Below are 10,842 nucleotides of genomic sequence, written 5' to 3'. Positions count from 1 at the left end.
TGGCTGAGGAGACTGAGTATCTGGTCCTTTGCGTCACCCATGGTCCTCTGTGATTCCCTAGGGTTGGGCTTAGGCTGGGTGTGCTGGTTGCAAGGTTCTGCGTTGGGACTGTGTCACCGGCAGGCTTGGGGCTAAGAAGCACCTGGCTATTGGCTGGCACTCAGCAAGAGCCCCTGGGTGCTTGGCTCACACTGCTCACTTAGTTCCACCCCCTTCCTTGCTCTTCCTGGGATTTGAATTTCCATCTGTTATAACTCAGTATATGTTAGAATTTAAGTCAATTTTATGGATGAGTTTGGAGGCCAGGCTTTACCAGCCAGCACCAGCTATACCTGGACATCCATTGGGTTTTTTTTTTTTTTTTTACCTCTCACCGCCTTTATTGGGAATGCAGGTGGAAATTGCCTTCATGGCTCTGGAGTGAGGAGAGGGCTTCTGCTGCTTGCATGGGAAGGCTTCTCTCTTGGCCCTGGGCTGAAGGGCTAGCAGAAGTTGTCTACTTGCTCTGTGGAGAGAAGTAAGCTGGGTATGTAATCTACTTACAGACTTGGGCTCAGGATGCAACAGAACAGGAAAAAGATTGGGTTCTGATTCATGGCTCGATTTACAGGTTGTGACCAGTCACAGCTCATCTTCAGGTCCTTTTAGGAAAGAAAAATGACCAGAGAGGTTATGAAAACCATGGGTTCAATCCAATCTTCTAGTTTAAAAGCAAGAACACCTGGCAAGGGACACATGGCACACACGGGTGCCACAAGATGAGTGGGAGGGTCCTCCCACCAGAGGCTTTACCTGAATCTGTTTTGATTTTGGGACTTCTGCCTATGGGTCTGCACCTATGTCTCCAATGTTTGCTTTTTAATTGGTGATTCATTCAGATTTATCTTTAAGTTCCTTTTAGCTTTAATACTCTGATTCTTTTTCCATGTTTTTTTTTTTTTTTTTTTTTTGTATTTTTCTGAAGCTGGAAACGGGGAGAGACAGTCAGACAGACTCCCCCGTATGAGTCTGTTGGAGCCCGACCGGGATCCAACCAGCATGCCCACCAGGGGCAATGCTCTGCCCACCAGGGGGCGATGCTCGGCCCCTCCGGGGCGTGGCTCTGCCGCGACCAGAGCTACTCTAGCGCCTGGGGCAGAGGCCAAGGAGCCATCCCCAGCGCCTGGGCCATCTCTGCTCCAATGGAGCCTTGGCTGTGGGAGGGGAAGAGAGAGACAGAGAGGAAGGATGGGGGGTGGAGAAGCAAATGGGCGCTTCTCCTATGTGCCCTGGCCGGGAATCGAACCCGGGTCCCCCGCACGCCAGGCCGACGCTCTACCGCTGAGCCAACCAGCCAGGGCCTAATACTCTGATTCTTACCATCATTTCCTCAGATGATATAACTCACTCTTTTTCTAGAGGTACAAACACATTTCTGTGACAACAGTCCCAGAGTGGATTCCTGAGACTGGCTTTCAGATTTGGTGTGAGGGAACAGTGAGGCCGCTGAACTGGATGTTTTTTCAGGGGTCCCCTGCCTTGTACTCAGGTCACATGGATCTGTCCTGCAATGTCTAGTGGGCAGTAACAGGGTGCTTTAAATACATTGGAAATGTCAAGAGGTGAGGGTCTCGGGCTGAGATGGGGACTCGTTCTGGGACCCCAGAGCTGGCTGGCCAGGCCCTGTCAATGGCAGGAAGCTACCTCCTCAGTTGGGCAGCGTAGAGGAGGCTCAAAAGGCAAGTGTGCATGTGACAGCCTGGGGGTTCAGGGAGCTCTCTCTTCCCTGCCGTAGGGAAGCAGGCTGAGGGGCTGGGGTTCGCTCTGGGTCCCTTCGCTCAGGGGAAGGGGCACTGTCCTCTGGGTGCTCCACGGGGCTCCGCTGGCCCCAGGTACCAGAATCTGAGTGACATCCTCCCCCAGGATGGCTGAAACACTCTCTTTATTTATAATCTCTTTGGCTAAGTCCCAGCTTTGTATCTCTTTTTTCTTTTTAATTATTTCTTAGAGCAGGTAGACAGCAACATTGAGCAGGAAGCACAGAGATTACTCAGGTACTCCTGCCCACCCCCCCACCCCACATGCACAGCCTCCCCCATTATCAACATCTGCCATCAGGGTGGTGTGTGTTCCCACAGACGAACCTTTGCATTGTTATTCCTGAAGGCCCCCCTGTTTCCAATAGGAGTCACTCTTGGGGTTACACATTCTGTGGGTTTGGGCAAACGTGTAATGACATATGTCCATCATTAGGTCATACAGAGACCATTTTCAAAAATATATCAGCTGTTCAAACTACTTCTTAGGAACTAACTTATTTGGGTATCTCTGAAAAGAATTATAGGCAGGCAACACTCAGCTTCTCTGCCCTTTGTCCTCACTTTAGAGAAACTACGTTTCCTAAGTCCAACTCCTCTACTCCATCGGGTCCCCTGTGTGAAGGCCAGACGGCTGGGGGACATATTGATGGCTTTCTGTCTCTGTTGCCCCTTTGCTTCCCGTAACTCACTACCTGCGTGGCTCTGGTGAAATCACCCCACAGGACGTGAAAGACAACTTTGAAAAAAAAAAAAAAAAGTACAACATTTAAAGTATCCATATATTGTCACTTTCACCAACATATATGGAACCTTTTGATAAATTATAGACAAAATACCCTCTTAGTAGACAAAATACCTTCTTGTGGTGGTAATTTTAATGCCACTGAACTTTTGTTGAAATAAATGGCCTACAGGCTAGAACTAGAAAACCCTTATTAGTACCAGATTCTTCAGTCTTTGTTTTCTCCTGAAAGTGTATCCTTATTCTATGTCAAATGGGGGGAACACAGTCAAAAGAACGTAAAGAAAACAGACAGACCCATCACAACAGAAACTTCCGTCACCCCACCTCGCATTGCACTTCTGGGATTTGCCTTTCCCCAAGTCCTGGCTGGGGCATCGATGTCGCTAGAAGCAGTGACTTTCCTTGGCTTTGGTTTGGCTGGGGAGGGAGGCAGGAATATTTAAGAATTGCTACCACCCAGTAGGTTTCTTCCCTTGCTTTCCCTCCACCCCCACCCCCACCCCACTCCACCCCCCGGAAATGCAAGCTCTTTCATTTCTTTTTCTTACTTTACCTTCGTAGCCATTTCTCTCAATTTCCTACAGACTAGAAATAGAAATTCTAGGCATGTACTCAGTTTAACAAAATCCTACCACAATAAAATAGTTTAGCTGTCCTTGGAGTTTGTTATAATGGGATTTTACTTGTATTGAGCTGGCTGGGGAGAAAAATAAAACTGTTAAAAGGAGGAATGAAATGTGGCAGCCGGGGAGAAAGCAGATGGCCATCTTGCCCTCGTCTGTTTGGAAAACGCCATCATTTATTTCTCTTCCTCTCTTTTGGACCTCAGGATTACTTTCCTTTTTGAGTTTTTTTTTTAAATTTTTTTATGGATTTTTGTCTTCTTAAATTCCAGACAGAGGTGGAAAGAATAAAAAAAATAAAGGAGCTCGGCCCTGGCCAGTTAACTCAGTGGTAGAGCGTCGGCCTGGCGTGCAAGGGGTCCCGGGTTCGATTCCCGGCTAGGACACACAGGAGAAGTGCCCATCTGCTTCTCCACCCCTCCCCCTCTCCTTCCTCTCTGTCTCTCTCTTTCCCTCCCGCAGCTGAGGCTCCATTGGAGCAAAGATGGCCCAGGCACTGGGGATGGCTCCTTGGCCTCTGCCCCAGGCGCTAGAGTGGCTCTGGTCGCAACAGAGCGATGCCCCGGAGAGGCAGAGCGTCGCCCCCTGGTGGGCGTGCCGGGTGGATCCCAGTGGGGTGCATGCGGGAGTCTGTCTGACTGTCTCTCCCCGTTTCCAGCTTCGGAAAAATACAAAAAAAAATTAAAAATAAATAAATAAAAAATAAAGGAGCTAATTATCTCTTGTTGGTTTATAGACTAATCCAGAGCTCGCTCTGGGAATGAATTATAACTCCCTGTAAATATGAAAGAGACCTCCTGTATCGTTAGGATGCAGAGAAAGCAGGATGGACACACTGCTGGGGGCCTGAGGGGACAGAGATGCCTGCAGGTTGCCAGGAGCCCACCCAGACTGTCGAGCTCGTGTCCTTCTTGGAGAGTTTGGGCCTGGAGGTGGTACTATGGTTCCAAAGCTCATACCACCGCAGGATGGGGACAAGGCTCGATAAAACGTTAGCATATTGCAAGATAGGCTGGGACCGTGATACGGTCTCATCACAGCTGACCCAGGTCGGGAGAGAGGGATGGGAACTCACTGTCCTCTGAAAAGCACGCGTGGACACGAAGCCCAGAGCAAGGCTCTGACTCTAGCACAATGAGGAACCCGCGGGACCAGGGAGGAAGGAGCATCTTGATGAAGTGAAATTAAGGAGGTGATTCCTCAGAGACTGGCCTTGTGGCCGGGCAGCTCCGGTGCAGCGTGACCTCCCTCTGGGGTGACATGGCGTCTATGTGGCAGAGAAGGCGGCTGTGGACCCAGGTTGTGCAGGGGACAGGGCGCTCGTGTGGGGTCTCTAGAACACGTTATAAGGAGGAAGATGCCTATTCTGCTGGTTCCCCTTTTGTCCCCACAATTCTCAGCAGGGACTTGGTCAGGGTAAGGGATAGATCTGAGACACGAGGCACTCGGGTATCAGCAAAGATTCTGAGATCAGAACAACGAGCCTTGTCTACAGACAAGGATACAAAGATCTCTGGTCCTGAGTCATTAAAACAAAGATCTGTTTTCTTTTCTCTTGTGAATTCCCAATCCAGTGATCTCTTGAAGAATACTATCAGGCTGTTAGTTTTTGACCTATGGGACTAAAACAACATCACAACAACAAAAGACAAATGGCAGGCATACCTGACCAGTGGGGAATCCTGGCAAGCTTGGTGACATCCATTCTTTGGCTCAAGTCCGGGGTTATCCCCCGCCAGTTCAAGGAGCCACACGCCTTCCCCCTGGGCACGGGCTCCGTCTTGCTCGGGCCCAGGGCTTTGGTGCATAACCGCGGGTGCCCGCATTTCAGCTTCCTCTCCTCTATTTCGCTTTTCAGCTTCTTGTTTTCCTGCTGCAAGTGGATCATTGCATTGTGGAGGTGGCTGGGAGGGAGAGGGAAGGACAGGTGGGTGTTTGGTATGCTCAGTGCCTTGGGTCCCCCCCTCCCCCCGGGAAGGATGGATAAAGGCACCACAGCAAGGAGGACCATGGACGGCTGGTTCCTTCCAGAGCCAGCGTTCCCACACACGTTCTGTGGCAATGGAGGCCTCCGCGCATCCCCTGAGAGAGGCCCAGGCCTGCGGTTGAGTGGAATCCTCACCCACTGAGTCACCTCAGCTCCGACCCAGTTTTCTGGTCTGTTATATGGGCACAACTAAGTTTGACAAATGATAGAACTCTGATCGGAAGAGCCAGGAGGCTGTTATAAATGACCGTGACCACATGTCCTCGGCTTCATGGCCATGCCTGGGAAACACTCTCACCCAGTCCTGGTGCCAAGGTCCAAGTTCTTTCATATCCTTTTGCTGGAAGGCTGAAAGCAGGGGGGATTTGGCTGTGCTGAGAGCTCAGGCCAGTAACTTATCCCCATTGTACAGATGAGAGAAGGGTGGCTGTGAGGCAGGGAAAGGGGAAGACAACGCAGCCGGTCTTCTGTGGCCCGACCAACGGCAGCTATACGTGTATCAACAGCGGATTTCCCCAAATTCCCAAGGGCAGCGGCGACAGGGGCCTCTGGAACAGACTTCCAGAGTCGGACTGCTGGCTCTGCCACTTGCTGGTTGTGAGACGGGCCAGTTAGTTAGCCTCTGAGTTCCCCTCAGTGCACCAGTGGGGACAACTGGCCTGACTGGGAGGTCTGATGAAGATTACATAAGTGAATACATGTAAAGGCACTTAGAACAGTGCCTCACAGGTGTACATAATAAACATTAGTGGAGCTATTATTATTCAAAGATGGCTTTCCTTCAAACAGGCTCAAGCACCCTCAAGAACGGGTTCTTTATGAAACGGAACCGCCTGCCACTTGGCACGATGTAAGAAAAAGCCAGAAGTTCTCGGTTACCCTCAGATTCTGACCATTTTTTTTTTCCGTTAAACCCTTTCAAAAAAAAAAATTTTTTTGTCCTAGTAAAAAAAACCTTCATTTTTTTTTCCCCCCTAAAGGGAATCAAATAAAAAATTCACTCTCACTCCTCCTCTGGGCATACGCTCTGCTCTCCTGCTCTCTAGAAACCTGGCTGGGGTGCCTTCCCTTGTAGCCAGCCCTTCACGTTGCCACCACATTCCACATGCCACTGGGCTTGCTGGTGGGCCCTCCCCGCGCCCTCGGGGCCTGACTCTCCGCCGCTCTCTCCGGCCCACTCCTGTGAGCATTCCTGTGTCAACTGTGTTCCATACTTTCTATCCACGGCACGGCCTCTCGTCCCCCCCTCCTATTCCAGCGATCTTGTCCTCTCTTTCGACTCAGCCACCCCTCTGGGTCAAAGCCCAGTGCACTTCCTACAGATGGGCTCTTGGTGTGCTGAGATACCTCCAACCTCGGTGCAGGGCACGGGGCAGCTGCTGATTGGTCAGCTTCATCCCAGCAACCCCGTCCCGGCCCCGCCCAGCGTGCCAAACAAATGTGGTCATTTTCTAAGTGTTCTCTGACAGAAGGCTGGGAGGCACAGTCCTAGAGCTTGTCACCGCCTATTACTCTACCACCTTTGAAATCTCAGCTGCAGACTTTCATCTTTCCCTCTGTTTCCGAACTTCCAACACTCTTCTACCACACTCCCTGCCGACCCAGCTTTGACCATGAAAGTGAGGCAAGGCCACGGGGCAGGGAGGAGCAACAAGTGGAAGGAACTAGGGCCCCGATGACCACGTGGGACAGAGGACCCCCACCAGCCTGGACCTCTCCTCTCCGAGAGGGGTTCCTAGTTCCGTGTTCCTTCATTTGGAGCCCCCCGTTCCAGCAGCTCGGCCCCCACCCCGACTAACGCAGTCTGCGTTCAGTGACCTCGGAGAACCACAGAACGTGACAGTGGGAAGGTGCACGGAGACTACTAACCCCTTTTTGTTGAGGGAACTATGGCCCAAAGAGGTCAAGAGATGTGTCCAAGGTCACACAGATGCCAATAGGACTCGGAGTCTTTCCAAAGCCCCAGGCCTGTCCTGGGGTCTGAGCCAGCAGCCAGTGAGGCAGCCCGCCCTGGATGCTGGCCGACCCTTCCCCTCAGGGCCCCAGCAGCAGCCAGGGGGGTGCAGGATGACTTACTCCTTTTCGCCGGTCAGCCTGGCGATGCATTTGACCTGTTCGCGGACCGTGTTTCCCAGTTGCTCATTGGCGATCCTGTGATAAAATCCACAAGAGAAAAGAGTTCCAGACCCCCGTGAGCGAGAGCACGGGCCGGCTAACCAGGACATTGAGTGCTCTCAGCAAGGCTTCTGCTGGGCCTCGGGCCTCTGCTCGTCACCCAGTCCCCAGAGCTGGAGCCTTCCTGGCACTTGGAAACTAAGAGGACACTCCATAGTCAACTCCTGTGCAAATTACCTGTGATCCCAGGTGAACTCAGGGGATCCAGGCAGTGAAGCTGGGCCCCAGGCTCTGAAGAGGAAAACTGACCCTCGGCGAAGCATCTACCACAGAGCTGCTCCATTTCCAAGTCAGCAGGGCCTCCTCTCCTACCCCCAACTCCTGGGTGTGGGCTGAGACTGGGGGAGCTTCCCAGAGGGCAATGGGTGTGTGTGACAGCTGGGTGAGCTTCCCAGAGGGCAATGGGTGTGTGTGACACACTATTCTTCGGCACACGTCTGGGTTCTCAGTTCAGCCCTACGCTTGGCTCTTGCTGTTCTCTTCCTTACTTACTTCTGCTCTTTTGCCCAGTGCTCCATGCTGGTCATAATCTGCTCTTTCTCACAGTGCAGCCTGCAGGTGTCCTTGGCCACAGACCGCTGCGGCAGGCAGCAGGGCTTCGGTGCAAAAAGAAAACGAGATAGTAAGGAGTGGGGGCCTAGGCCCATCACCTCTCTACTCCCAGGTCAGGCCTCCTCTCCCTTCCTGGGGGAAGAAGCACTGACTCCCCTGTCCAACCCCAAGGCCAGGGTTGGACTCGCCACAGCAGGACTCCGCCGCCAGCAGTGCAGGCTGCAACAACCCCAAGGCGGCATCTCTGATCAGGCACTGTTCATGGCAGAGACAAAGTAGACTTATATACACTTACAATTTTCAGGCCAAAGGCATTAAAGTGGCTTGTTCTATAAAGGCAATATGTTTAAGCCAATTTTTTAATATGGAAAATAAATATCTTGAGGAAGAGATGCCTTTTTTTCTAATTGGAACAAAGGCCCTGTGGCCACTCCAAGGCATCCGGCAGCTACCTGCCATAAATTCCACTGCCCAGGGTATGCCCGATGATATCTTAGCTGACTGCACTGCAGGGCAAATAAAAAGGTCAGGATGGGCTCTGGAGGGGAACTGCCCAGTGGATTAGCTAAGTCAAGGGCGACTGGGCACTCTCTTCCCTGAATGGGGCATTTGTTTTGCTCAATATCTCCATCAACAAAGCCACAGGAAGATGGTGGGGTTGAGGCAGATGCTGTGGGCCTCGAGCACCCAGACTCTGCTCTGGACTGTATAGAGTGGGTGTTCTTTCGTTGCTCTCAGGCACCTCCCCGTCCCCCCCCCCCCCCAGGGTTCTCTGGCATCCAGGTGCTTGTGGGATGTGCTGGGAGGCTCTGGAAAGAAGTGACCAGAAGCCAAGGAGCACCTACGTCCTTCTCGTCGGCAAGGAGGTTCTCTTTCAGGGTGGCCATTTCCTCCTGGAAGGCCCGGAGCTGCTCTTCTTTAGCGGCCAGCATCTTGAGGTCACTCTGATGCTGCTGCTGCCACTGCAGCACTTGGTTGCTCATCTCCTCCAGCTTCTTGTCGAAGGCATGTACCTGCTCGGCAGCGCAAAGTGAGGAGGAGGCCCCAGCTTGCTGCCCTGACCTCAGAGGATGCATGACCAATCCAAGGGGCCCTTTTTGGGCTTTGGGAGCTTCGTTAGGGGGTATTTCATTTCCAGAGGCCAGAAGAGGGCGCCCCTGCTCTGAGAGTGGCCTCTAGGCCTTAAACTCACAGGGCCAAACAAGGGGAGGGAGCCCAGTAGCCAGGGAATAAATGGCTCAGTGCTTAATAGTTCTGAGTGCGAGAGGTGACCTTAGGGACCTGGAACAGGACGGCAGCTTGAGCCTGAGGCTGCTCCTCACCTCTAGCTCACTCTGATCATGGAAGCCTTGAAGTTTCTTTAATTCCATGTTGAGCTTTTTCATCCTCTCCTCATAAGCCATGATTTCGTCTTCCAGCTGAGCTTTCCTATCTTGGGCCTGCGCCAGGCTTCGGTGCAGGCTCTTGGTCTCTGAGATCGTGTGATTGAGCTTTAGGTGGAGACAAAGGGGAGGAAACTGGCTGTGAGAGCCGCTGGCCCTCTCTGCTGAGCTCTGAATGGAGAAGAGTTCCAATCCCTCCCTGTCCTCTGCCCAGGGTGGCACAGACACCTGTCACTTTCCCAGTGTCCCAGAGCAGGTGGGAAGTGGCCAAACAGTGGTTGGTTTTTCTGCATCCCCACATTCCCTCCTGGTTCTCTCCTTTTAGTCCTATGAACTGATCAGCCAGACACGATCAGCGCAGGGATGGGGCATGAATTTCCCTGGTAATCCAGGTTTGGGAAAACCTTGCCCTGGATCACCCGTGGGTGGAAAGATCTGTTAGATTTGGCTTTCATCTTTGCTTCCCCCAGCCCTCCCCCAAACCCTCACTAAGAAGCAGGCCTTCCTTGGACAGACATCCCAGTTAGTGCAAGGGTTTGCCGACAGCCTTGGTGACGGTCTGTAGTGTAGGAAATTGATTCCTATGCCTGTCCCTCTGTGGGGACATGTCTTTGCTTCCAAACAACCCTGGAGATACAGGGAGTGACCCACCTTCTCGAGGGTTTGTGTCAGGTCATCTTGGCAGGCAGCTGACTTCCGGGATAATTCCTCATAGGCTTCTTTACTGACCATGGTCTGGAGATACTGCTTCTCTTTCTGGATAGCCTTGTCCAGCTGGGCCTGCAGACTCTCTGAGGTCTCCTTCTGAGCAGCTACCTTTAGGGAGGGGGAATGTCACTGTCAGGGGTCATGGCTATAGAGGTATGCTCTGTGTCTACAGGAAACGGACAAGCACCAGGCTCTCTTCTCTCTGCACTAACCCGCAGAGCACTATGGAATAACGCCCCATCTCCACCTCATTGTTCTAAAAGGAAGAGCTGCCTTTCCAGGATCTTCTGCTTCCCTCCCCCACAGTTCCCCTTCTAGTGAGCATGTCCCCCAAGTACAAGGACTGTGGAGGGACTGGGCCCTGGTGTGCCAAGTACATGCAAAGTCCCTGCCACAGACTCTGCAGCTTCTCCATCCCTCCCCCTCCTCTCACTTTCTTTCTCTCTCACAGCCATGGCTCTAATGGTTTGAGCAAGTTGGCCCCAGGTGCTGAGGATGGCTCCATGGCCTTGCCTCAGGTGCTGAAATAGCTCAGTTGCCAAGCAATGGAGTAGAGGCCCCAGATGAGCAAAGGGTCGCCCTGTAGGGAGCTTGCTGGGTGAATCCCGGGTTGGGGCACATGAGGCAGTCTGTCTCTCTGCCTCCCTGCCACCCTACCTCTCACTTAATAAAAAAAAAAAAAAAAGAAAAAAGAAGGAGTTCATTATTTTTTCAAACGGAATTTTGAGTATCTTTGACCTTAGGATTCAGTGAATGGGAGAAATGTTAGACTGTATTTCTGCCCCTATATTTACATGTCTGGGAGGTGAAACTAATCCTCAAGGTGGGGTAATTTGGTCTTCTGGAAATACAAGCACACTGTTTCTGGAGA

At 52.0% G+C, this 10,842-nt stretch overlaps 1 protein-coding gene across 1 annotated transcript in view; it reads right to left on the bottom strand.

The window, feature by feature from the left end:
• Positions 1 to 482: 482 nt before the first annotated feature.
• PMFBP1 (polyamine modulated factor 1 binding protein 1) overlaps positions 483 to 10,842 on the bottom strand; it is a 55,762-nt gene continuing 45,402 nt past the window's right edge. Inside the window, exons 15-21 of the mRNA XM_066243911.1 lie at positions 9,915 to 10,079; positions 9,204 to 9,371; positions 8,727 to 8,894; positions 7,822 to 7,925; positions 7,231 to 7,305; positions 4,833 to 5,071; positions 483 to 505 (exon numbers count right to left, since the gene is read on the bottom strand). Of these exons, the coding sequence (XP_066100008.1) occupies positions 483 to 505; positions 4,833 to 5,071; positions 7,231 to 7,305; positions 7,822 to 7,925; positions 8,727 to 8,894; positions 9,204 to 9,371; positions 9,915 to 10,079 (942 nt within the window). The remainder of the gene's footprint in view (positions 506 to 4,832; positions 5,072 to 7,230; positions 7,306 to 7,821; positions 7,926 to 8,726; positions 8,895 to 9,203; positions 9,372 to 9,914; positions 10,080 to 10,842) is intronic.

The sequence above is a fragment of the Saccopteryx bilineata genome, chromosome 9 (genome assembly GCF_036850765.1).
Source record: "Saccopteryx bilineata isolate mSacBil1 chromosome 9, mSacBil1_pri_phased_curated, whole genome shotgun sequence".
NCBI classification, from domain to species: domain Eukaryota; kingdom Metazoa; phylum Chordata; class Mammalia; order Chiroptera; family Emballonuridae; genus Saccopteryx; species Saccopteryx bilineata.
The sequence above is the reverse complement of the archived record's forward strand: the minus strand, read 5'-3'. Positions and strand labels throughout refer to the sequence as shown.